General features: G+C 53.9%; 2 protein-coding genes across 3 annotated transcripts in view; one reads left to right on the forward strand and one right to left on the reverse strand.

Moving 5' to 3' along the window:
* Window positions 1-13,017: 13,017 nt before the first annotated feature.
* Window positions 13,018-13,960, reverse strand: LOC309969410 (actin-related protein 2/3 complex subunit 3-like; the record flags this gene model as incomplete). Its single annotated transcript, XM_082851224.1, has 1 exon — window positions 13,018-13,960. One exon carries the CDS (start codon window positions 13,958-13,960, stop codon window positions 13,424-13,426), a length of 537 nt encoding a protein of 178 aa, XP_082707350.1. The 3' UTR covers window positions 13,018-13,423.
* Window positions 13,961-15,483: 1,523 nt separating this feature from the next.
* The window catches only part of FBLN1 (fibulin 1), a gene marked incomplete at its 5' end in the record, with an annotated part of 79,388 nt that continues 70,067 nt past the window's right edge, over window positions 15,484-24,804 (forward strand). For both annotated transcript variants that reach the window (XM_082849979.1, XM_082849980.1), the window contains one exon: window positions 15,484-15,562. In XM_082849979.1, the coding sequence (XP_082706105.1) occupies window positions 15,484-15,562 (79 nt within the window). The remainder of the gene's footprint in view (window positions 15,563-24,804) is intronic.

Consider the following 24,804-nt stretch of genomic DNA (forward strand, 5'->3'; position numbering starts at 1 on the left):
TTTGGTTCTTTTTTCTCTAAAGTGTCCAATTTCCTATTGAAAATCTACCTTTCATTATTTTGCCTATGTTTTCCTTTAGTTTCCTTGACATATGCATAATTATTATTTTAAAGTTCTTGTCAGCTAACTTCCATATCTGGATCAACAGTGGTTATGTACCCTTTGCTTGTCTTTTCTGTTCATTCCTTGTCATATTTTCTTCACTCTTTTCAGGTATAGTAATTTTAATTGAAAGCTGAACATTGTGTAGGGAAAGCAAGGAGGCTCCAGGTGACTTTATTCTCCTCTAGGGATGGTTTCTCCTCACCTCCTAAAAATATTCCTGCTTATGTGAAAAAAAGCTAAATACAAAACTGTCCCTGGGCTTCCATGGTGGCGCAGTGCTTAAGAATCTGCCTGCCAATGCAGGGGACACGGGTTCAAGCCCTGGTCCAGGAAGATCCCACATGCCAAGGAGCAACTAAGTCCATGCACCACAACTGCTGAGCCCGCGTGCCTAGAGCCTGTGCTCTGCAACAAGAGAAGCCACCACAATGAGAAGCCTGTGCACCGCAACGAAGAGTAGCCCCCGCTCGACACAACTAAAAGAAAGCCCGCGCGCAGCAATGAAGACCCAACGCAGCCATAAATAAATAAATAAATAAATTTATTAAGAAAAGAAAAAACCAAAAAACTCTCCCTATTGGATAAATGGTATGAGAGCCTTTTCACCTCAGTCCAACCAGAAACTGAGCAGGGAAGGGGCTGAGTTGCAGTTTGAGTCATACTCAGTTTGTCTCTGGGGCGTCCCTGTTCCCAGATCACGCCCTCCTGAACTTTCGACTGGACGCCTGCCGGGCTTTGTCTCCCAGCCCCGAGAGACTACAGGGCAGTCAGCTCTCCTACATCCTGCCCAAGTAGTTTCAACATCCACTGCTACATGGTACACGGAGGCTGGCTGCATTTTGGACGTAGGTCTCCTCCCAGGCTGGGCTTTTGTGTCCTGAGTCTCACTCTGCCTTTCCAATTTCCTTCTGGTTCCCTGGACCCCTGCACAGCTCCAGAACTCAGCAAATGCGCCCCCCAGGACAAATGGGCTGTGCGTGTGAACCCCCTCAAGTTTCCTTGCCCCGCCTTCCCGTGTGACCACCGGATACTAACGGGATTCCCCTTCCTCTGGCCAAGCCTCCCAGCCAACAGCAGCCCCCTCCTCAGTCCTCAGAAAGAACAATGGTTAGAGATTGTCAGCTTCTCTCAGGGTCTCCCGGCACTAGAACTTAATCTAATCTAAGCCTCATTGCTTCCATGACTCTTTGGTGCCTTTAAAAATATGATTTTTGCAATTTACCCAGCTTTTCGAATTGAGGTGATGGGAACATTGGCCTGTTACTCCAGTTTAAAAAGTAGAAAAAGAATGTCTCCTACATAGTTTATCCACATACTTGCTTTTTTTAAAAATACAAGTCATGGGCTTCCCTGGTGGCGCAGTGGTTAAGAGTCCGCCTGCCGATACAGGGAACACGGGTTCGTGCCCTGGTCTGGGAAGATCCCATGTGCCGCGGAGCGGCTGGGCCCGTGAGCCATGGCCGCTGAGCCTGCGCGTCCGGAGCCTGTGCTCCGCAATGGGAGAGGCCACAACAGTGAGAGGCCCGCGTACCGCAAAAAAAAAAAAACAAGTCATGCTTAAGTGAAAAAACTAAAGACGCAATTGTATCGACACTGTGATTACAGCTGTAAAACTCCTTTGTGCAAGTGAACAAGAACTAGAGAGGAACGCGGAAAAATGAGTCTAATGGGATGGGGCAGTGGGGTTTTCCGTTTTCCTTGGCCTTCTGATTTCTATTAATATGATTAAAACATGGTTTATAGAATTTTCAAAACTATTATTTTGGAAATCCACGCTTGGCTGTGTAGCTCCGCCTGAAGTCTGCTTCCAAGATGGTGTCCCAGGTTCTTGGAAATGGGCCCCTTCCCTCACTTCCCATCCGTTCCCTGCTCTTTCGGACACCTGTCTGGCCCCTTCTTCCTCCTCACTGAGACTCTTAAAGAAGTTGGGGAGAAGTCACCTCGTTGACCCAGTGGGTCCCCTGCCCATTCCTTGATGCTTTAGTAGACGGAGCTCCAGGCTTGGAGCCAGGAGAGCTGGGGAGAGGGGAGCACAAGGCCCGGCTCTCAGGGGCTGCACAACGCCTGGCGAGTCCCTGGCCTTCCTGAGCCCCAGTTTCTCCATCTGTAAAGTGGGCACGGTATCCCTATCTCACAGTGTCAGTGAGGACTCAGGGCCACGCCGTGTGCAGCTGGCCAGAGGTTGGCTGAGTCTGCATTCGAGCCCTGGGATCCACAGATATGAGCAGATGGCAGCTGTGGAGGCTCAGTCCGCTGGTGGAGGGACGCATAGGTGGTCCGGGCCGTGCTGGGCTGATCTGATCAGATACATTCACAAGTCAGGCCCGTCTGTTCATGCCTGATGCTTGCACGGGACACTACATATGGGTGATCTCAGGACAAACGTGCACTTTCTCCTGAGCTGGGATCCCTGGGAGGAGCAGAGGGGAGCCCTGTCCAGTGGTGAGAGAGATGGGCAAAGGGTCGGTGCCAGGACAGGCTGTCCAGTGAGAGAGCCAGGGCAGAGGACTCGGGGACATCCCGAGGAGGGCCGGGGGAGAGGAGGTCTGCATCCCACCAGGCCCACAGACCACCCAACCTCGACCAATGTCAAACCCCCAAATCCCAGAGCGAGTGAAAGGTGTTTGGTGGTCTGAAACACGAGAGCATGTAAAGTGTGTTCATATATGAAGTCAGCCTCGCAAATTGTGAAATCCAAGACACAGGCTGACTTTTTCCCATGTTGGGGTAAACACTGCACTTTTCGTGTTAAGACGGAAACTAAAACCGAAGATAAAGTCGGAGCCCCCTGCAGCGGTCACTGGGTGCCTTGTCAGATGTGTCTCTCAGCTCCCGAAGCTTCTGTCTGTGGCCAGGGCCGGGGTGGGGGTGGGGCGCCCAGGAGCGGTGGTGCAGAGGCAGCCCACCCCCTCATTACACCGTTCCTGAGACAGTCGGGACACCTGGGGTAGCTTTTGAAGCGTGAGAATGGGCTTGCCAGGAGGAGGACGGCCTTCAGGGGAGGGAATGGCAGCTCAGGCAAAGGAGGGATGTTTCATGTCTGAATGGAAACTCCCTCCCCCATAGCAGCTGCTCCACGAAGGCAGGATTTTGCCTGTTTGGTTCATGTTTGCATCTAGGACAGTGCCTGGCATGTAGTAGGTGCTCAATAAAATACTTGGCGAGTGAATGGATGAGTGAGCTGGGTGTGCAGAGAGAAGAGGCTGGAGAGGAAGCTGAAGGAAAGAGGGCAGTTTGTCCAGGAGCCTCATGTGGCAGAGTCTGAGGTCCTGCACGCGGTCCTGCAGACAGAGAGGAGGTAGCAGAGTTGCAGCAAGATCTCTTCGCTATCGCCCACTGTCCCGACACTGTGGGAGGGAGCAGCGGGCGTGGGGCTGACTGGACCCTGGGCAGTGTCATGGCCACAGCCGCAAACATCGCAGCCCTCCAGGACAGCCCAGGGGCCTGGACTGGTTTCTTGCTGTAAAGCCTGTGGTATGTGCAAGGCTTCTCCTGGCCACCCCTACCACATGGCCACACGGCAAGAGGAAGCGGGAAGCCATCCTGAGCAAAGCCAGGCTGCCCGAAGGAAGGTGAGGGGCCAGGCCCAGCAGCCGAGGTAGAGACATCGGAGGAGGCCACCTTGTGCCCTGAGCACCGTGTGCACCTGGATGCCAGCGGTCATCCAACCCCCAGGGCCTCCCTCTGTAAAGCAGCAGCTCCCCAGCGCACCAGCTTCTGGGAGGACCTCAGCTGATGATGTGCCGACACGTGGCACAGGACCTGGCCCTTGGTCAGGGCTCCATAAAGACATACCAGGATGTAGACATACAGAGACGCCAGGCCCACCTGCAGAGGCCAAGGCCTCTCTCCAAACCTTTGTCGTCCTTTCTGCCTTGGGTGTCTCTCCCCTCCCACCTCTGTCCATGGAATTCTTCATCCTCTTCCCAGCTCAAGTTTCCATGAAGTCTTCCAAGACCAGCTCTCCCTGCTACATCCTCCTCCCCCGCCCCCTTCGTCTCCTCCTGCATCAGAGCTAACGCTTATCAGATGGTTCCGTGTGCAAAGCACAGGTCTAGAAGCTTCACAAGGTATCCAAGTTAATCCTCCCAGCACCGGTATGAGGGTGATGTCAATATCCTTTTTTTTTTGCGGTACGTGGACCTCTCACTGTTGTGGCCTCTCCCGTTGCGGAGCAGAGGCTCTGGACGCGCAGGCTCCGGACGCGCAGGCTCAGCGGCCATGGCTCACGGGCCCAGCCGCTCCGCGGCACGTGGGATCTTCCCGGACCGGGGCACGAACCCGTGTCCCCTGCATCGGCAGGCGGACTCTCAACCACTGCGCCACCAGGGAAGCCCCCAATATCCTTTTTTTATAAAGAAGCCTCTGCAGCTCAGGGCAGGTAAGTGACTTGCCTAAGGGCATCCAAGCCAGTGAGGGGTGGAGGCAGTGTTTTAACAGAGGTCTGTGAGGTCAAAGCTTGCTCTTAGCTATCAGGAGACGCTGCCAGGAGTGAGACGGGGCTAGACGGGGCTGTGGTGTCCTCTAACCCTGTCCCTTGGTGCTCTATGTGTACAGGGGAATCCTGACGATGTACTTTAGGGTTTGCTTCACACACTGTCTCCATCCGGGAGACCTGGAGCTGAGCATCTTGAAAGCCAGGCCCAGGGCCCACTTGCCCAAATGCACCACCCACTCTCCTCCTTCTTCACTTGCCCACCTGGCAAACTTTTGCTGCACATGCCTGAGAGCACCCCTGCTCCCTGAATCCTGCGTCTTCTCAGGGCACCTGTGGCCTCCCCCAGACCGTGAGCTCCCGGGAGCCGGGCCGGACACCTCCAGGCCTGGCACAGATCTGTGCTCAGTCTTTGTGAATGAACAAATCCAGTCCCACATGGATTGACTCTGAAGTGGCCCTGGAGCTGGAGGGACGAGATTGAGCTTTGGTTTTGCTACTTAATTGCTGTGTGCTTCCAGCAAGTCCCTTCACCTATTTCAGCCTCGGTTTTCTCATCCATAGAATGGGGGCAATTTGTGGCAAAGAGAGATGGAAGCGCTTCATAAACTTTGAGTTGTAAGGAGGGATGACGGTGGCCTCAGGGAAGGCCTGGTGGATCTGCTCCTTGTTAAGCAAAGCAGACACTTGGTAAGGCTCACAGCTATACAGATTGTCCTAAAATATGAATCCATGCAATCAAAAGATTGTTGTGTTCCTTTAGAAAAACACTACCTACAGAGACACCCTGCCCCCACCATTTAGTTTAACAAGTTTGCTCTGGTCACAAAAACCCCAGCGACTCCCCGGTACACACAGCTGGAACCTATGAAGAAAGTTCAGGCCTTTATTTAATTAGAACCATTTGTCCTTCCAGCAAACGGCAGGTGTCTGGGCCAACTTAGAAAGAGATGCTCATTAGAGCAGCATGTGCCCTTTGACCTGTTCATCTGACTTCTGGGAATCTGTCCTAAAGAAATAATCCCAAATATGGAAAGGCTCACGAACAAATAAACAGTCCTTGCAGTATTTCTTATAACAGCAAAGAGACTGGAATCAACCTGACTCTCCAACAAGGGATGAGCTGATGATGTTTCCCCAACCTGATGGCATTCTATCCCCCACTGGCAAGGATGGCCGTGGAGGCTCTGCAGCAACGCAGAGCACGGTTATGAGAAGAGGTTAATTAAGGAAATCAGGTTGCAAACTGTGTGCCCCGAGACGAGCTGCGTAAACCACGCATATAAAACACTGGAACTGGGCTTCCCTGGTGGCGCAGTGGTTAAGAGTCCGCCTGCCGTTGCAGAGGACATGGGTTCGTGCCCCGGTCCGGGAAGATCCCACATGCCACGGAGCGGCTGGGCCCGTGAACCATGGCCGCTGAGCCTGCAAGTCCGGAGCCTGTGCTCCGCAATGGGAGAGGCCACAACAGTGAGAGGCCCGTGTACCACAAAAAAAAAAAAAAAAAAAAAAAACACTGGAACTAAATGTACCACCGTTCTACCTGTGTCAAGAGAATGAGATTATGGGTAAATTTTTTTCTCCGTCTTCCCAATCTTCTGCAATGTGGTTACAGTTAAAAGTATATTATAAACCTAAAAAACTCAAAACAAAGAAACAATGCCTGGTTTTCTTAGGGTAGAGGTAGAACTTCCAACTTTGTAAAAACAAATTCTACAGAACCACTCCTGTGGCCTGTCTTAGATGTTTTTCTTTAATGTAAAAGTAATATATGTACAGAGGAACAAATATGCAGGGCAGAAAGACCAGCAAACGCCACTGTCCTAATGACACTGCCTTTTTCTTCCAGTAGTCTTCACATTTATATACAAATTAACAAAGCCTGGGGCTTCCCTGGTGGCGCAGTTGTTAAGAATTCACCTGCCAATGCAGGGGACACGGGTTTGAGCCCTGACCAGGAAGATCCCACATGCCACGGAGCAACTAAGCCCATGCACCACAACTACTGAGCCTGCGCTCTAGAGCCTGCGAGCCACAACTACTGAGCCCACGTGCCACAGCTACTAAAGCCTGCGCACCTAGAGCCAGTGCTCCGCAACAAGAGAAGCCACTGCAATGAGAAGCCCGTGCACCGCAACGAAGAGTAGCCCCTGCTCGCCACAACTAGAGAAAGCCCGCGGGCAGCAGCGAAGACCCAATGCAGCCAAAAATAAATAAATAAATAAAATTAATTAATTAATTAAAAAAACAGAAAAACAAAGCTTGGTGTATATCCAATTTTAAGTTCTGCTTTTTTATTTTATTTAAAAAACAAGCACCTCTGTTGCAACAGTCTTCATAGTTTAAATTTAATAGTTCCCTGATAAATCAACTACACTCCAATAAAAATTAAAAAAAAAAAAAAACAATTACATGATCTTCCATAGTGGGGATCTGTCATGTACTTACTTAACTATTCCTCTATATTACATACTAGTTATTATGTTTCCATTTGTGTTTATGTTTCTATTATAAATCTCATGGCAATAAATATAATTGTACATATTGTACACATGGTTGTCCATAATGAATATGTAAAAACTTATAGCTTTCCTTTCCATCAGCAGTAACAAATTAGAAAACGTGATGGGAAAAATATTCCATTCAGAATGACAATAAAAATTATAAAGTGCTCAGAACTAAAGAATTAAGATGCAAGATCTGCACTTTAAAAAAAAAAACTGCAAAATTTTAATAAAAGCTGCAGCTCTCGGGGAGTTCCTTGGTGGTCTAGTGGTTAGGATTCAGTGCTTTCACTGCTGCGGCCTGGGTTCAATCTGAGATACCACAAGTTGTGCAGCGTGGCCAAAAAAAAGTAAAAAAAAAAAAGGTTAAAATGGTAAAGTCTATATTAAAAAAAAAGTTGCAGCTCTCAAAGAAGAGGGAGTCATGGGCTGGGCTTCAGTTCTCAAAGGTGCCAACCACATTCCACCCCTTGGCTACTCAACACACCCATACCCCCTTGCTCTCTACATACAAACTTGTTTTTGCTTAACTCAACCCAACTGTCTCGCATTCCACTACAAAGTTATTCACTTTCCCCCACCCAGAGGCAACCAACATCATGTCCAGATGTTACATCCAGATGCAATCAAATTAGGGCCCCTGTTCAGCATCCACCATCCTCAGGGGACGGTCCTCCACTAATTCTGTAACGATCCCTGTAGCAATCAGGACTGTTCGTTGCAAGCTGTGGAAACCAACTCTGGTTGAAGTCAATAGAAAGAAATTTATCGAAATGGTATTGGGTAGCTTGTAGAATTATCAGAAATACTGCAGACCAAGCCTAAACCTGGGCTAGACCGGGGACACTTGGAGTAAAGCCAGGGCTACAGCCAAATTCAGGGCACAAAACCGGTCAGGTGATGGCACTGCCAGCTACCACCGTGCCACTCAGCGCCGGCCGCCACGGCTTGCTCTGCTTCCAGCACTGACCCCAGAAACTCCATGTTCTCGCTGCTGCTGCTTTTAACTGCTAACACAATGGATTCGCCACCAGCCTTGCTTCCTTCCATCACCAGCTGCCTGTACAAAATCTGGGGCAGTTCCATGAGATTGGCTCGCCTTGGTCACAGGCCAGCACCCTAGCTTTAAGGGAGGCTGGTGTGGGGACGTGAGGGTTTAGTTTCTGCAGTGGGAAGGAAGCAGTGCCTCCCCGTGAGGCTCTGAAGTGGGGAATTTCTCAAACAAAGGTGGAAAATGGATAGATGCCTATTATAATCCCATTCACTTTTCTGGACTAGCAGGAAATTTCAAGATCGTCATTCTTTTGTCTGCGGCCAACAACAAAAGAAATGCAAATCTGCCCTGAAACAAGCAAACACCCAAGCTCAAATCTTCCCAGCCTCCACTGCTGCCCCCAGGGCATCCGGAGAGCGTTTTTCCAGAACCGCAGCAGTTAGAGTTTCATTTTGTCAAAACAAAATTACATGTGCTTCAGCCTTGGAATGGCTTCTCCTCCTCCCTTCTTTTCTTCTTTGACCACAGGAGCTCCAATGGTTTTAATCTTTATAACTATCACCTTTCCCATTTCCACTTCCCTGCTCTTAGGACAGCCGCGTACCATGCCCCTACCCCCAACGTTAGGCTCGCATCGCGGGCTTTTCTGTTTTCTGGGCTTTCATTTGTGTGAGGCAGCAGTTTTATATAGTCTCCAAAGCAGAGTACAGCTCCTCGAGAACTATCTTTTCACAGAAAATTCAACGATGGCGGTTTTTTATTTGAATTTGCCCTGATAATCCTTCTTCCGATCCGTGGAGAGTTCCAGGACAGCTGACGTCATAATAGTCCCTCGGACCTTGTCGCTCCCCGACCTGCTTCCTTCCCTGGTCCCAACGCCTATTTACAGAGTCCCTGACCGCAGACACGGAATACCTCTTCCGAACCCCTCTCTAACTGTATCAGTCTGCAGTGCTGCATAACAAAGGACCACAGACCGGGGGACGGAAACGATAGAAAGGTATTTCCTCACAGTTCTGGAAGACAGAAGTTCGAGATCCAGGTGTTGGTAGAGCTGGTCCCTTCTGAGGTTTCTCTCTTTGGCGTGTAGACGGCTCTCTTCACCCCGTGTCCTCACATGGTCTTTCCTCCGTGTGTGTCTGTGTCCTCACCTCCTTTTCTTCCAAGGACCCCAGTCCTACTGGATGGGGGACCACTCTAATGACCCCGTTTAATGTGATCCCCTCTTTAATGGCCTGGTCTCCAAATACAGTCACATTCTGAAGAACTGGGGGTTAGGACTTGTGACTTTTGCGGGGGACTCAATTCAGCCCAGGACACTCACTCACCAACCACCTGTCACCGGCTGGGTGGGCACTGCGGGCTGGTGACGAATGCGTGGGCTCAGGACCCGGCCCCGCTGCTGGTGCACGTGAGGCTGGCAGTCTCCTCTATGGTCCTGCCCCCCCTGCTGTGAAAGAGGGTTCGTGCAGAGTGAAATGGGATCAAAGGCGGAGACATGCAAAGGTGCGGGACAGATGGGAACAACATCGTTCGCCGTCAGCGGGGAGGTGGACGAATGAGAGGGGCCCAGGCAGGGACTTCTGGTCACTTCCCGGTCACCGGGCGGTCCTGACGATGGGGGCTGCCGTGCCGTGTGGGGGGCACAGGTTCAAGGCGTAAGAGTCAGGAGAGAGAGGCATCTGTGGGAGGCCCGGGAGAGCCCAGGGCTTCTCCACAGCTTGTGTACTTGGCACAATTTGGAAGCTCTCATTTTGGGAGCCCACTTGAAGGGTTGGGACTTTTTGCACTCGTCCCCCTAGTCACACGGTTGCGCCTCTGAGGAACACCTTCCGCACGAGGAAAGACGCCAGTGGAGTGGAGCAGGGACCCAGAGGGGGCGGGGAATGGGCTCGGGAGCAGAGGTGCTTGGATGGCAGCCCTGGGCCAGTTCCCAGGCTGGCAGAGGGCAGCGTCTGGGGCCACACTGGGCGCCAGCTCTGCCACGCCGCTGAGCCACAGGCTCCCCAGCCGTCACGTGGCGGGGAGGATGCCCATCTCAGCGGAGGTTTGGATGCTGGGCGTGGCCCTGACTCAAAGCCGCGCTTACTCTCCATGCTGCACTGGCAGCTGCTGGAGAGGCCGCTTCTGCATTCACACACTAGACAGGATTTGTTTTTTGGCTGTGCCCTGCAGCATGCAGGATCTTAGTTCCCCAGCCAGGGATCGAACCCTCCCTCGCCCCCTGCAGTGGAAGCGCGGGGTCTTAACCACCGGACCGCCAGGGAAGTCCCTTGACAGGATTTATGGAGCACCCGAGGTGTGCAGACACAGTCCTTGCCCTCAGGGAGCTAGTGGGTTAGTGGGTGGAGAGAAAACCAACACTTTAAGAAAGAAAGAAAGGAGTATGAAAGGGAGAAGTGTCATGAAGTGGGTGGCATCTCGCCTGAGACCTGAAGGACCGAGCGGGGGCGGCTGGCCTAGCGGAGAGGCAGGAAGGGAGGGGAGGAGCTTGGGTGTTCTAGGAGCCGTGCAAAGGCCAGGGGGCTGCCGCCAGGGCTTGAGGGGTGCAGGGCCAAGATGAGCCTGGAGCGGTGGGCAGGGGCCAAGGCAGCCACTGCCCTGAGAAAACCACCCGGGTGGATAGCAGCACCTCATGCGAGAAAACATAGCGGTCCTGTCCTCCAGAGCCTGGGCAGCGTCAAACACATTTGCTTTCTGACTTGGGGAAAAACAGTCCACGTGTGCCAACAGTGATCTTTCAAACAAAATGGAGAATTATTTGTTATGTGGAGGAGGGCAAGCATTTGTTCCGCTCCTCAGAGATGGGAGAAAGCTGGACTGTCACAACGGGACATAACAAATGACTTCCTGCTTGGAACAGAATCCGAGGGGTGTGTGTCATCTTGTCCTGGACTGGGGGCCAGGTGGCGGGGGGCTCCTTTGGTCCCTAATTCCCCCTGTGGAACCTCTCTGAAGACCATTCCATCTTCCACAAACTACAAGCAAATGTGCAGCTCATCAAGTTTCCTGACTCTTACCTCAAGACCCAGAAAGAAAATGATTAGAATTTAGTGCCAGAAAGAAACTTGTCTCTCCAGATAAAATGATACATTTCCTTTGGTCAGAAAACAGGGACTGCATAAGTGATCATAATTTGATTTTTGCTTTGGTTGCCAAGAAACTCAGAGTCAAGTTTATGTGCAGGAGTTATATCACTCCAGGTTTCCTCCCTGTCTCAATTGTATCCTAAAAAATAAAAATTAAACATAACAACATTATCACTAGTCAGACACAACATCCGCTTTCATTTAGCTCCCTTTTGATCTTTAGCTTCATGACTATAGCTTTTACAGAGTCATAACTGCAGTGTGAACGTAAACATTCACACTCCATCTTGTTTTCCTTTTTCTTTTTACCTAATATTAGTTCGCAAAGATCCTATTTCTACTCAAGCACTGTATTTAGCCCTTTCGACTACGGCACAATATTCTGTTGAATCACTGACTACTGACATCGGTGAATTCAGTTGTACATACCGTAAATAAGCTATTGTTGGACGTTGCATTTTTCTAGCTTTTCACCGGAATAAACAATTCTGCTACTATAAAAATAAATGAATAAAAGTTATGAAAGAGAAATACAGATATGAAAAATGTTCAACCTCTGTGATGATGAAAGACATATATTGAAACATCGAGAGAACCGTCCTTTTGACTGTGGAAATAGCCCAGATTAAACAAAGATACTCGTGCTGGAGAGGAGATGGAGACACGCACGGCTCAGCTCCTGTCTCCCTCTGGGCATGTGAATTAGTCCATTCCTGGGTGTAGCACCTGCTCTTCTAGTGTATCCAAGCGGGGAGCTGAGCCCAGAGCACACAGGTTTCACTGCAGCATGAATTATAGCCCCCAATGTTGAAATGATCTAAATGTCCAATAATAGGAGAGTGGTTAATTAAACGTGTGTACAACTTTTATACTATTCACTCACTGGATGTATAATGTAGATTTCTAATAAGCGGGGGAATGTTTATGCTATAGTGTTCGGTGAAGAACAGAACCCTGGATACAGATGAGCCCGGGATTGGGAGTCAGATGGCCTGGATTCAGATCCCAGAGCTGCCAATCACTGGTCGTAAGAATTTGACCAATGACCTCACCTTTCTGAGCCTTGGTTTCCTCATCTGCAGAATAGGGGTACCAAAGCCTCCTGGGGCTGTTGTATTAATGAAATAACATAAGAGCATATAATCTACTACACACACTACACTTTCCCTGGTTCTCTAACCTCCTTCCACGGCACCCTGATTCTCCCATGGCTTAAGAACATCAAGTTAATATGAAAGTACTAGTGAGTCTCCAATCCGCCTCCAGCTCAGAGCTCCCCACTCACCCTTTATCCAACTGCCTTCAGGACTTTACCATAGCACATCTGTGGGCTTCAGGGACCCACATCGTCCAGTCAAAATGGACCAGATAATCTTCCTGAGCTGCTCAGGGTCTCTGATGCCTCCACACTTTGCAGATGCTACTCCCTCTGCCCAGGAAACCCTTCTGCCTCTACTGCTCGTCTTTCAAGGGCCGGTCCCATGTCCCGTTTCTGGGAAGCCTCCTTAACCCGGGAGGCCATTAGCAAGCGAGCCCCTTTCATGAGCTTTTCTGGGCTCTTTGCAAACCTCAAACTTAGGAGGTAACCTGTGGGGAGATGAGTGTTGTGTCCTTCTGTTGTTGTTGGGGTTTTTTTCTGGCTGCGTTAGGTCTTGGCCACTGCGCGCAGGCTTTCTCTGGTTGTGGAGCAGGGGCTGCTCTTTGCTGTGGTGCGCGGGCTTCTCATCGCAGTGGCTTCTCTTGTTGCGGAGCACAGGCTCTAGGCACGCAGGCTCCAGTAGTGGTGGCTCACAGGCTCAGTAGTTGTGGCTCACAGGCTCTAGGCACACGGGCTCAGTAGTTGTGGCTCGTGGGCTCTAGAGCGCAGTCTCAGTAGTTGTGGCTCGCGGGCTCAGTAGCTGTGGTGCACGGGCTTAGTTGCTCCGCGGCATGTGGGATCTTCCCGGACCAGGGCTCGAACCCGTGTCCCCTGCACTGGCAGGTGGATTCTTAACCACTGCGCTACCAGGGAAGCCCTGTCTTTCTGTTTTTGGTTTTTTTTTTTTGTTTGTTAGAAAATTTCTTTATTATTACTCATTAAGCACCAGCTTAATACTGCAGAAATTTCAAATCACCATCAACAACTCATTCTTCCCCACCCCACAGCCCCAAATTCTTGATAAAGAGCTCTTCAAGTAAAGACACACTCTCTTCTCTCCTCTGTATAAAACTTTACGAAATAAAGGCAAAGAACTGTGTACATCTTGCTGTAAATGCTGCCCACAGCTGTGGAGACAGTGTCTGCCCAAGGCTCCCTTTACTGTCCAGGTCCTGAAAGACTCTTGTTCATGAATTGTCTCTTCACAAAGCGAGTCCACCACTTGCTGGGTTTATCATTCTGAGGGTTAAAAACTTTCTCCCAAAGTCTCAGTCCAGTCTCTTGCCTCAGCTGTTGTAAGCAGGTCCTCATCACTTCATCTTCCTGTTTGTTCGCAGGTTTGGCGTAAATTGCATTAAGTGGAAAACCAGGCTCTCTGGGAATGGGAAAATTAGTGATTCCCAGTGTATACATTTCTTTCTCGCCTTGGCTTTTAGAATTGCACTTTTGGGGTTTCTTTAAACACTCAGAAATGTAGAGGGTTATATATATCAAGGTCCTATCAGCTTCATTCTTAATTTCATAGTTTTTGAAGAAGACATTGGCCTTGAAGTAATAGATAGCTTCAGTCACAATATCTGCATCTTTTGTCTCTCTAGGGGCGCGTCCTTTGAACTGACTTCTGATAGGCAACAGTGCCATGTTTCCAATGAGTTTCGTGTCAGGGTCTGTGAGGGGAGAGTGGTAAGCCGGCATCTGGGAGGCGCCCAGGTTTCAACCCCGGTGAGGAGGGTCGGGTTAGAGCGCGGCGCTTCCGCTCTGGCAGCCCGGGTGGGGTTGTTTTTGATTTTTAAATCTATCATTCATTCAGAAAAGGGCTCATGTAAGTGAGCAGCTTCATAAAAATTCACACACTGAACCCAACCTTGAAACCAATACACAGATTTTAAAAAACATCCTAACTGGCCCCGGAGAAAGCTGCCTCATGCCCCGTCCAGTCCCTAACCCATCACCAGGGTCATCACTCTCCTGACGTGTCTGAGAGCCTCCCTGTAGCTGCCTGGGTTGTAGAGCTCTCACTTTTCAGGGCTGTGTAGTGCTCCAACCTGACTGCCCAGGGCTTTCCTTTCGCTGCTGGTGAGGTTGGGGGCTTCCTTGTGGGAAGCCGTTACGAACTACGCTGCAGTGAACACTCTGGTACAGGACTTTCTGTCTCTCGGTGCACACTGCACAACACGTAGATGCCTTTCTGCTGGGTGTAAACCCAGAGTGGGACTGCTGGGTCAGGGGACCCCTACACTTGGCTAATGGTGTTCCTGTGGGTCTCATCCCGTTGCCCCTCATCTTCACCCGTACACGTTTTGTTTTTGTTTTTCTTCTTCTTTTAAATAAATTTATTTATGGTCCCAACGGACTAATTCATCCTCAGTAACCACCGACTGGTTGCAGCCATGAACTCCTACACAGGCCCAGCGCAAAGGCTGCTTCCTCTCCGGCAAAAAGAATCTCTTTCTCCCCGCGGTTGGGTGTCCCGGGTTCATCACCCTCCACTGGTGGAGTCTGTCCGCTGCCCGCCCCACTGGCGGTCCCCTGAGGGCAGAGCCAGGTCGCAGCCCGGGACACACCTGGAGTTAGCCACCGACCTGCAGAGCCCCGGGCGACCCGCGCGCAGGGATGGCGAAGGCGCGAAACCCGCAGACCGCGGGTTCGGGGCACTACTTGCGGGCCGGGTCCCACAGGGAGCCCCCCGAATGGTCACCACCCTCAGAAGGCGCCTCCGACCCTGGGGACCCCTCGCCGCCTGACTTCCTTTTTGGCGGAGTCGGGCGGAGCTAACCTTTGCTACCCAGCTCGCCCCTCCGGCCGATGGGTGGGGAGGGGATCGGGTTTCACTGGCGCAGGGGGGGTGAGGGGTGAGGGGGGAGTGCCTCCCGCCCGACTGCGCCCCCCTTCCCCGGCCCCCACCAGGGAGAAGTCTGGGGTCCCTGCTCCCAGCCCGGCCGTGGGCCTGCGCGCCCTTCGGGCGTGGGGTGCCAGGAGGGAGGGCCCAGGAGGTCCCAGGCGGGGAGCGGTCGAGGGGGGAGGGGAGCGGGCGCCCCGCGGCCCCGCCTCCGCCGCGCCCTCCTCCGGGGCGGGATAATTGAACCGCGCGGCCGGGGCCCTGCGTTGGCTGTGGAGGCTCTGCTGGAGTTTGGAGCCCGCGCTGCCCGCGTGCCGCGCCCGGAGCCGAGAGCCGCGCCCCGCGCCCCGCGCCTTTGTCCGCCCGCCGCCCGCCGCCCATGGAGCGCGCCGTCCCGTCGCGCCGGGTCCCGCTGCCGCTGCTGCTGCTCGGCGGCCTCTCGCTGCTGGCGGCGCAAGGTAGGGGCGCGGGGGCGCGCCGGGGTGGGGGTAGGGAGCGCCCAGAGCCCACGGCCCCCACGTTAGTGACTCCCCGACACCGCGACCGCCCAGACCCGCGCCCCGTGCGACTTTTGGAGCTGCCGGCGCCCGGGAGCGTCGACCGGCGCTGCGCCCCTCCGCGGTCGTCAGGGTGTGTGTGCTGCGCTGCCGCTAGGCCCCGGCGACGCTTCCCGCCCCCACCCCGACCCGTCTCCTGGCTTCGGTCCTGATCACCTCGCTGACGTGGGGATTTGTTTTAAAGACGGATCCCTGCAGACACATCCTCCTGCCGGCCTTCTCGCATCCACCCTGCCCACCCTAGCGCCCACCCACCCCCTGGGGCCAGGGTGCGGGCTGGGGGAGAGGAAGGCTGGCTGGTGGTTGCCAAGGACCCCCCCTACCTTGCACCACCCAGTGCCTGCTCCTTGCACCTGGAGCGCCCCTGGCGTACCTGTTCCCACTGCCCCCACCTCCACCCCTGCGCAGGCGCTGTGGTACCCAGCTTGCTGGGCAGTGGGGACAGTAATTTGCCCAAGAGGCAAAAGCAGTCATGGGGTAGGAGGTGGACGTGAAGAAAGCAGAGAGGAAGGGAGTGGGCTGAAGGTGTTCAGGGCCATGGCTGTGTGTGCAGAGACCCCTGCCTGCCCACCTGAGACACCGAGGACCCCAAGGCACGGGGTTCTGCCAGGCTCCAGACTCAGCTGTGGCTGGGTTCAGGCCACCTCCAAACCCAGCCACCTGGTGGCAGAGGGCTGCCAGGGGGTCTCCACCAGCAGACCCGTGGCCCAGAGCTCCCAGCCATGACCTCTGACCTCTCTGCTGACCCGTGGCTCATCAGTCATTAGCCAGGCCAGCCTTCCTGGGGCCAGGCCCAGATAAGAGCCCCGACCACCCTTGGCATCCCACATTCTTTATCTCTGGCTCAGTTGAGTTTCTTTTAAACTCTCTGGGGACCACCCGCCTCCTCCGTCAAAGGTCACTGGTCAGAGGTCACTGGTCTCAGCTAATACTTTGCCAGGATTCAGGGATTCCTGGAGAGGCTGCCGGGGGGCAGGGGGAAGAGCTGTGCAGAGGTTTCTTGGCTCAGTGGCTCCCTGCAGCAGACCTTCACGGAGCTCTGGCTGTTCCAGGCATCGGCTCCATCCTGGGCATGTCTGGGGGGGGACATCTCATGGGGTAGGGGGAGGTGCAGGGCTCAGCATTGGCAGCAAGAGCCATCCCAGGCCCTGGGGCTTATGGGAGGCTTCCTGGAGGAGATGGCGTTTGGGCAGGAGCTGGTCAGGCAGGCAGGGAAAGAAGGGAATTCTGGTGACCCCTGGCTGGAGTGAAAGCCCAGAGGGGCCTTAGACTGGGGGCCACACAAGACTCCTGTTGGAAATGGAAGGGGCCCCAGAACCTCCTGTATTTTACACCCAAGGAAACTGAGGCGCAGAGAGAAAGCTTAGTTGAACTTTCCTGAGCCCGAGTCCCCAGATACTCCGTCGCTGTTCTTTTCTGCCTGCTGTTTGAGAAGGGTCCCCTGCAGCCTGGCAGTGTCCAGCTTTGAAGGAGCACCGAGACTTGCTAGGCTGAAGCCTGACTGACCATTTACAACCATCTTCTTCACAGAGAAGGTCCTAACTTGAAGTGTATAAAGGAAACCTTAATTGCACACTGATGAGAACGCTGTGGTCCTTTGTCTCTTTTGGGAGGTCCCTCTCTGGAGTTTCAACAAGTTTAGTGTGGTTTGGGGAGAGAGAGTTAGAAAATTGCCTGGTTCCTTTCTGTGCCTGCAAACTCAGAAGCTGTAAGGTTCTCTGAAGCCTTGTAAGGCCGAGGGTGACACTGTCCCCACCCTCTGTAGAGCTGCGGGGTCCAAGAGGAAACATGCAGTTTAAAAGTGATCATGGAAAAGGCCTCGATGGTGAGCCCTTTAGCTAATCTGCTGAAACCCATTTGGTGACCTGGCCACGGAAACGCAGAAGAGGGCTGGACTTTCGTGCCAGGGGGCAGAGTTGGAACCACCGGTCTGTCCTGTATCCATCTGTCCAGTTGGGTTTTCCTGAGAGCCAGGGTGGGCGGGAGTAGAGAGAAGGACGGTGTTGGGAAAGACGGTTGTGTTTTCTCCAAGACTTCTTGGCCTCTGGCTCCAGCCGGGCAGCCTTCCTGACTGATTACAGAGAACATCGCTGGGAGGAGAACAAAGGGGAGAGAGGACTTGGCTTGGAAACACGTGGCGGCACCGCTGCCGCTCCTAGAAGTTTCCCAGTTGGGTGGCAGTGGCGGGACATGCTGATGGGGCTGCTGGAGCGTGAGACAGTGTGCGCTGAGGGTGCAGTGCCAGGGCCTCTCCCGCGGAGCCACAGCTCTGGGTCACGACCCCTCCTGGCACTGCCCAAGGCCGCTCCCAACTTGGGCTCATTTGCCGCCTCTGATGGTGGCGGGGGAGCGTGACTCACCGTTGGGACCCAGCAGGCTGCCAGGAGCGTTTGTGGGACTGCAAACATCTTTGCCTGTCATCCCTCAGAAAAGAACCACGGGCTTATCTGGTGGTTTTCTCATTTGTAAAATGGGGATAACAGAGACCAACTTTTTAGTTTGGCTGGAGGATTGAGGGAGAGAACAAAGGACGACGCCTGTCATGGTAGCTGTATTATTATTATCTGTTATTTGTGATGTCCTCTTCCTAGAGTAGGATAGGACAGTATCCTTTTCCCCAAGATTGCACTACTAAAACTGCATTTCCCCAGCCAGGAGCTGGGAAGGAGGCCCAACAGGGCCGCAGAACCTGCGGCAGCTGTCGAATGCAAAGGTCATGCAAAGTGGCCTCAGCTGGCCTCCTTAGGCGTTCAGTCATCTGTACGCGAAATATCTGCTGAGGGCCAGCTCCGTGCCAGACACTGTTCTAGGTCTTGGGGATATGGCAAGGAGGAAGAGAGACCTGGCCCTTCTGCCCATGGGGCACATCTCCCGGGAGATCCAGAAAAGCGAACAATTACAAACCAACTCCAACGGGGAGTGAGTCAGGGAAGACTTCCCGGAGGAAGCAGCATGCAAACTGGGATGTAAAGGAACAGAAGGAGGGCTGGGAGGAGGGTGGGGGGGGTGTCCCAGGCAGAGAGAACAGCATGGACAAAGGTCCGGAAGGTGAGAGAGAACGTGGGACTTCTAGGAGTTCTGCCCCCTCCTCATGCTTGGGGAAGACCGCCGTGCCTCACACCTTTTCCAGCAGCCCCTTCCCCAGCAGCCCCTTCCCCAACGGCCTGCACACACCTCCCCCCGCCCTTTCCTCTGAAGGTGGAGCTCTGAGCAGTGGGCACAGTGGGTGGAGCAGGTTTGCAGGAAAACTGTTCTAATAGGGAGTATTTTGCCGGTATGTTTTACATAATAAGAGGTTTTTCTTTTGCAAAACATCAAATTATAACAATTTCATTAATAATGCTTTTGCAGGCTTCATATGGTTCCAGTTTCCCTGTAATGGTCTCAAATGTGGCCAGATAACGAAACGGGCGGCGCACCCATTATGTCAACTTTCCTGGGGTCAGAGACCCTTCAGCCTGGAGGGGAGCTCAGTGTTGAGAGGGTGTGGCGCTGAGGCCAAGTCCTCTGTCCCAAGTCATCCAGCTCATAGCAGGCACGGCTGGACCAGAGGCTGTGCTTTGCGGCCAGTACTCTTTCCACTGGTCACTGCTTTTAAGCCCCAGGCTGGTCATAACGAGAGGCTGGGACAGGAGGGTCCTACACCGACCCACCCATTGCTGGGGGTCAGCACTTGACCAGGGTTAGGAGACTGGTCCCAGCCCTGAAAGTGATTGGAGAGAGCTTGACGGACTCCCACACGCTCTCTGCTCTGTTTCCTTAAAAACAGAATGAAAACTCTCTGCCCTAGGAAATTATGATAGTTGGAAGTCTTTTACACTTAGTCACTAACTTAGTCCTTCTCCACAGCCCCATGAAGTAGGTACTACTGTTATTTCCACTTTACAGGCATGTAAACTAAGACCCAGAGCGTATACTCTAGCGGACGACAGGCTCCAAAAGGAAGAATAGGTTCAAGAAAAATACTGGCTCAGCCCATTAGCATAAAAACACTGTGATCTTGGGCGTTTAAAATCCAGTCCTGGGGCTTCCCTGGTGGCGCAGCGGTTGAGAGTCCGCCTGCCGATGCAGGGGACACGGGTTCGTGCCCCAGTCCGGGAGGATCCCACATGCCGCGGAGCGGCTGGGCCCGTGAGCCATGGCCGCTGAGCCTGTGCGTCCGGAGCCTGTGCTCCGCAACGGGAGAGGCCACAACAGTGAGAGGCCCGCGTACCGCAAAAAAAAGAAAAAAAAAAAATCCAGTCCTGGCAACCAGCCCTTGCTCAGGACGATGTGGTAGTAAATAGAGGACTCGGGACCCCGTGCTCCTAACCACTCGGCTGGACGGGCACTTCAGCGCCAGAAACGAGTGCTGTGTGTACGAGGGGCTCCTTTGAAAGAACAGGCATTTTCCATGGGGGGTAATGGACGGGGGAGGGGGAGACCACAGAAGTGGGAGCCACAGTCTGGGCCCTTGAGGGGCTTGCAGCTGGCTTGACAGGAGGTGGCCCCCCAGACGACAGCACCCGTCTTGGTTCAGATCTGTGGATGAGCCTGTCCTGTGCTGGCTGGGCCATCCAGCCCAGGGTCTGGCTTGATCGCACCTCTCCCTCAGGTGTGGCCTGAGTCACGGCCTCCTCCCTGCCATCTGGGGTGGCGCCTAGGAGCCCCCCCAAAGAACCAGAGCCTGTAGTGCTCACCCCGCTGCAGGGCTTGGCTGGCTGTGGCCTTGGGATGCTGGGAGCGGTCCAGAACCGTCCTCAGGATAGAGAGTCGCCCCTTTGCTGACACTTCTGTAAAGGAGAGTGCTCTTGGCTGGTCTTGGGTCCTGGACACAGCAGGGCAGGCCTGGCCTCTGAAGAGAGCAGCCCTGGAAGTTGTTTAAGTCCCGTTTCTGCTTAAGCCATGGGGACACCGCCGCCGGCCTTGCCAAGGAAACTTGTCAGAGCGCTGGGCCGACACGGCCGGGGCCAGGAGTCTGGAAACCAGGTTCCTGCCCAGCTGTGTCCCCGGCTTCCTGGGGGATCCAGTGGGCAAGGGCGCCCGGTTATTCCTTCCCGAGGCCAGAGGCCCAGAGCCTCTTTTCCCCCAGTGAAGGGTTCGAGGTATCTGAGGGCTTCCCTTCCTCCACGGCTCTGGGGCGCCCAGAACTCCGTGGCTTGAGGCTGCTTCCCTCCAGTCTCTGCCTCCATCTTCACGTGGCTTCCTCCTGCATCTCCTCTGTGCATCTCTAAGGACACTTTGATGGGACTCCGGGCTCACCTGGATAATCCAGGATGATCTCATCTTGAGAGACTTCATTCCATCTACAAAGATTCTTATTCCAAATAAGGCCACATGCACAGGTTCCAGGGGTCAGGACATGGACATATCTTTCTGGGGGCCCCCGTTGAACCCACTACACGCACTGAGAGTAAACACAGAAACAGATGCACTAACAAAAAGTATCAGGGGCACCCGTGCCATAGTGACTGTAACACACTGTGACAGTGGGACACGGGTGGCTCTCAAGTGGGTGTTGGGGGAGGGAGGGAGCGAGTGAGAGCAAGTGATACCTGAGCTCAGATGTGAGTGGCGAGAAGCCGACTCTGAAAAGACCTGGGGAAGAGCGTCTGGGCGAAGGGGACAGCCGGCACGAAGGCCCCCAGGTGGGACCAGGTGTACCAGAGGGACCGGAGAGCTGGTGTGAAGGGAGGGGAAGGGGGGTGTGCCCGAGAGGGTGGCCAAGGCGGGAGGGGCAAGGCAGTTGTGCAGGGCCTTAGAAATCAGGGTGTGGACTGGATTTTATCCTAGATGCTTGGGGAAGGCGCTGGAGGATCCTCAGCAGGGGGGTGACATTCCTTGACTCCCACTTCTAGAAGTCCCTCTGTGCTGCCTGGTGAATGCGTTATAGGGAGACCAGAATAGAGGTGGAATAAGCTGGGGGGAGGCTCCTGCAGGGTCCAGGGCCAAAGATGCCCTAGGCGGGGGGGCGCGGGGGGGCGGGATCTGCGGGCCAGAGGGAAGTGGACAGATCTAGGGTGTTTGGGAGGTAGAGTGGACAGGACTCGCTGAGGGCTTGGATGTGGAGGGGGAGGGAGATGGAATAATTCAAGCTGGCCCAGTTAATTTGGCTCCAGCCTCTGGATGCGTGGTGACTGCTAATGGCTGAGGCGGAGAAGCTGGACAGGGGAGGGGATCAGAGTCCTGTGTGGAAACCTTAAGTTTCCTATTAGACATCCGGGTGGAGCCTGGGCTCATGGGCGAGACCGGGCTGCAGACAGAAGTGTGGGAGTCTCGGCCGATAGGGGAGGCTGGATGAGGCCACCCAGGGAGGTGGGGGCAGTGGGGGGAGAGGACAAGGGGCCATGGCACTGAGCCCTCCCAGGCAGTTTGAGGAAGAAGAGCGGCTAGGTGGCATCCCCTCAGGGGGGTCCCCAGAGCCGTGGGTGGTAGCTGGGACGCAGCCAGGACGGGTTTTTAGATGCTAGCTATCAGTGTTTTTATGCTAATGGGCTGAGCTAGTATTTTTCTTTCTTTCTTTTTTTTTTTTTGAGCCAGTATTTTTCTTGAACCTATTTTTCCTTTTGGATTGTGTTGCCTGCTGGAGTGAAATGTACTGGAAGTTTTGTTACCTACGTGCGCCACTCGTTTTGATGTAAGACGGCTCCCTGAAACCCATCGCGCCACGCGTGTCGTTATCCCCATTTTCCATTGTTGGTGTGAGACCCACCCCACCCAGGCACAGAGAGGCCAGGCAGCGCGCCTGTGGACACACAGCTGCTAGGTGGCAGCCCTAGGATTCGAACACAGGCAGCTTGGCTCTCACATCGTATTCTTAAGCAGGACACTGAACTAACCGCCTCACTTTTCTAACTGAAAAGTCTCCAGTTTTTTAAGTCCAGCTTCAGGGGGAAGCCACTGTCTCCTTCGGGCCGCCTCTGTGTTTGTCCCATGGCCTCGGGCAAATTGCTTCATCTCTTCCCGTCCCCTGTGTCATAGAGTTGCTAGGATCACATGAGATCATTCGTCCATTCATTCCTTCACGGACATTTACTGTGTGCTGGCTCTGGACCGGCTGTGGGGCAGGGTGCAGAATGAGACTCCTGTCCAGCCCTCGTGGCACAAGTACGCCCTCGGTTAATTACTTGTGCTAATTGATGGGAAGTTCAGGGAGCAAAGAAACCACGAAAGAAAGGAAACATGTCTGCCCCATGTTCACGTGTGTGCACGTGTGTGTGTTGGGGGGTGCAGTTAGGGAGGACTTCCCGGAGGAAAGGACCTTTGTACTGGTGTGGGTGTGAACGAGCTAGCTGGAGGAGAGGAGGGACCCGGGACCACCCAGCCTGGCAGAGCTTCAGTTTCCAAAAGCCGGGTGCAGAGGACACTTGACAGGTGTGCATACATGGTCTGAGATGTGAGAGGAGAACCAGGGGAGTTGGGTCCTGCAGTGGGGGATGCTGTAGAGATGCGGGCAGGGGGAGGACGGCCCACACGTCCACTGGGCTTGATCCAGGAGGTCACTGTGAGCTGCCTGAAGGGAGCAGTGTAGAAACTGCTTCTTCTCGCCTTCCCAGAGATGTGTCTTCTGGTCCTTGTCTCCTGCTGCCTCCTTTTAGCTGGTGCTCTATCCGAGACCCCATCTCTCTGTGCCGGGTGCTGGTGTCGGGGGGTGTGAGGGCACCAGCCGTTCTTGTGCTGAGGACAGGGCCTAGAGCCATAAGAGCAGACTCAGCACGCCCTGCTTCGTCCTGGGGAGGTCTCGGAGCCTTGAGGAGGGCAGATGGGTCTGTCCTCATCCCAGTCGTACAGAATGGTGCAAAAGCACTGGGACACACCAGGTGACTGTTGCTTGTCGTCTCCCTGAGAACGGGGTCGTGACTCTGGATCCCTCGCCCCAAGCTCAGAGCCTGGCACATGGAAGGGTCCTAAGAGGGGCATCTGCTGGCTCCCCAGGCTCGTGAGGTGGGGGGCCCCACAGGGGCTGGGAGTCTTGCGTGGTTCTGTTGGGTTGGAATTTCCTGTTGGCGTCTCCTTGCATCTCAGGCTTCCCAGCCATGCGGGTCCTGGACCCCACGGGGACCCCCCCAACTTTTTGCTGCAGCTTTAGGCAGTGCCGTGGAGCGGATGGGGCGTGAGCCTTGCGTCAACTCTTTATTTTTCCAAATGAGGGTATTAAAATAAAACCAAAGAGAGAGCCAGCCAACCACCATCTCATATCTCAGCAGTTCATGTACATGGAGGGCATTTTAATGCCCCAGGTTTTGGAAGGACAAGGAATTTTGTCTCTGTGGATCTCATCTAGTCAGATTAACAGGGACAAGAGATGAAAACTGTGCCCTGCTGAAGTTTCTTCTCAGAGAGGGAAAGGATCTGAGGGAGAAGATTCCAGACTCGCCCGAAGCCCCACTTCTCTCTTAAGAGCAACTGCGGGCTCTTAAGGACGGGCGTAGAGTGAACAGTAAGCGCGTGGTGGGTGCGGGTAGGTGGCAGCGCTCCCCGGGGTTGGGGACAGAAGAAACAGCGATGGCCTTGTCGCTCCAGGTTGCTTTCGTGACATGATTTAAGAGGGCCACTCAGACATGGCGGGGTCTGTGCCTGAGGTTTCCTCAATTTCACGCCCTTTGGGAGGTGCTGCCAGGGGATCTGCTGGTGAGCCTGGTTGGTCTGATGCTGTCAGCTGCTGTGAAACCCTTGGTACCAGTGAGGTGTGGCATCAGGGGGGGTGGCACCTTGGTCGTCTTCTTGCCCCCCCGTGCCCAGCCCAGCCATGTGCCCTGTGTCAGAGATTGGGGCCACAGCCTGGAACCCCCATCCTTCTTTCCCCTTCCACTGATGTCACAGAGTTCCTGCTGTGAGTGGTTGGGGGAAGTGATGCTGGAAGAGGGGCCTCCCCATCACCTCCAGAAAGCCTTCCCTCCCATCTCCCCTGGGCTCGGGCAGTGAGCGGCCTCCTCTGCTCCGTGGCCCCATCTGCCAAAGGACTTGTCACACTCCCAGGTGACAATCACTTGACCCAGCCGCTCCCCCCACTAGTCTGGGAGTGGCGGACCGGCACTGAGAAGGTGCTGCATTGGGGTGTGACAGGAGGCACAGGCTGAGGGTGGGCGTCGACGGACATGTCCACAAGTGGGGACAGGAGAGAGGCGCCTCTTTGGGCTTCAGGTCACCCCCGGTTTGGTGAT

The sequence above is a fragment of the Leucopleurus acutus genome (genome assembly GCF_964270905.1).
Source record: "Leucopleurus acutus genome assembly, chromosome: 11".
Classification (NCBI taxonomy): domain Eukaryota; kingdom Metazoa; phylum Chordata; class Mammalia; order Artiodactyla; family Delphinidae; genus Leucopleurus; species Leucopleurus acutus.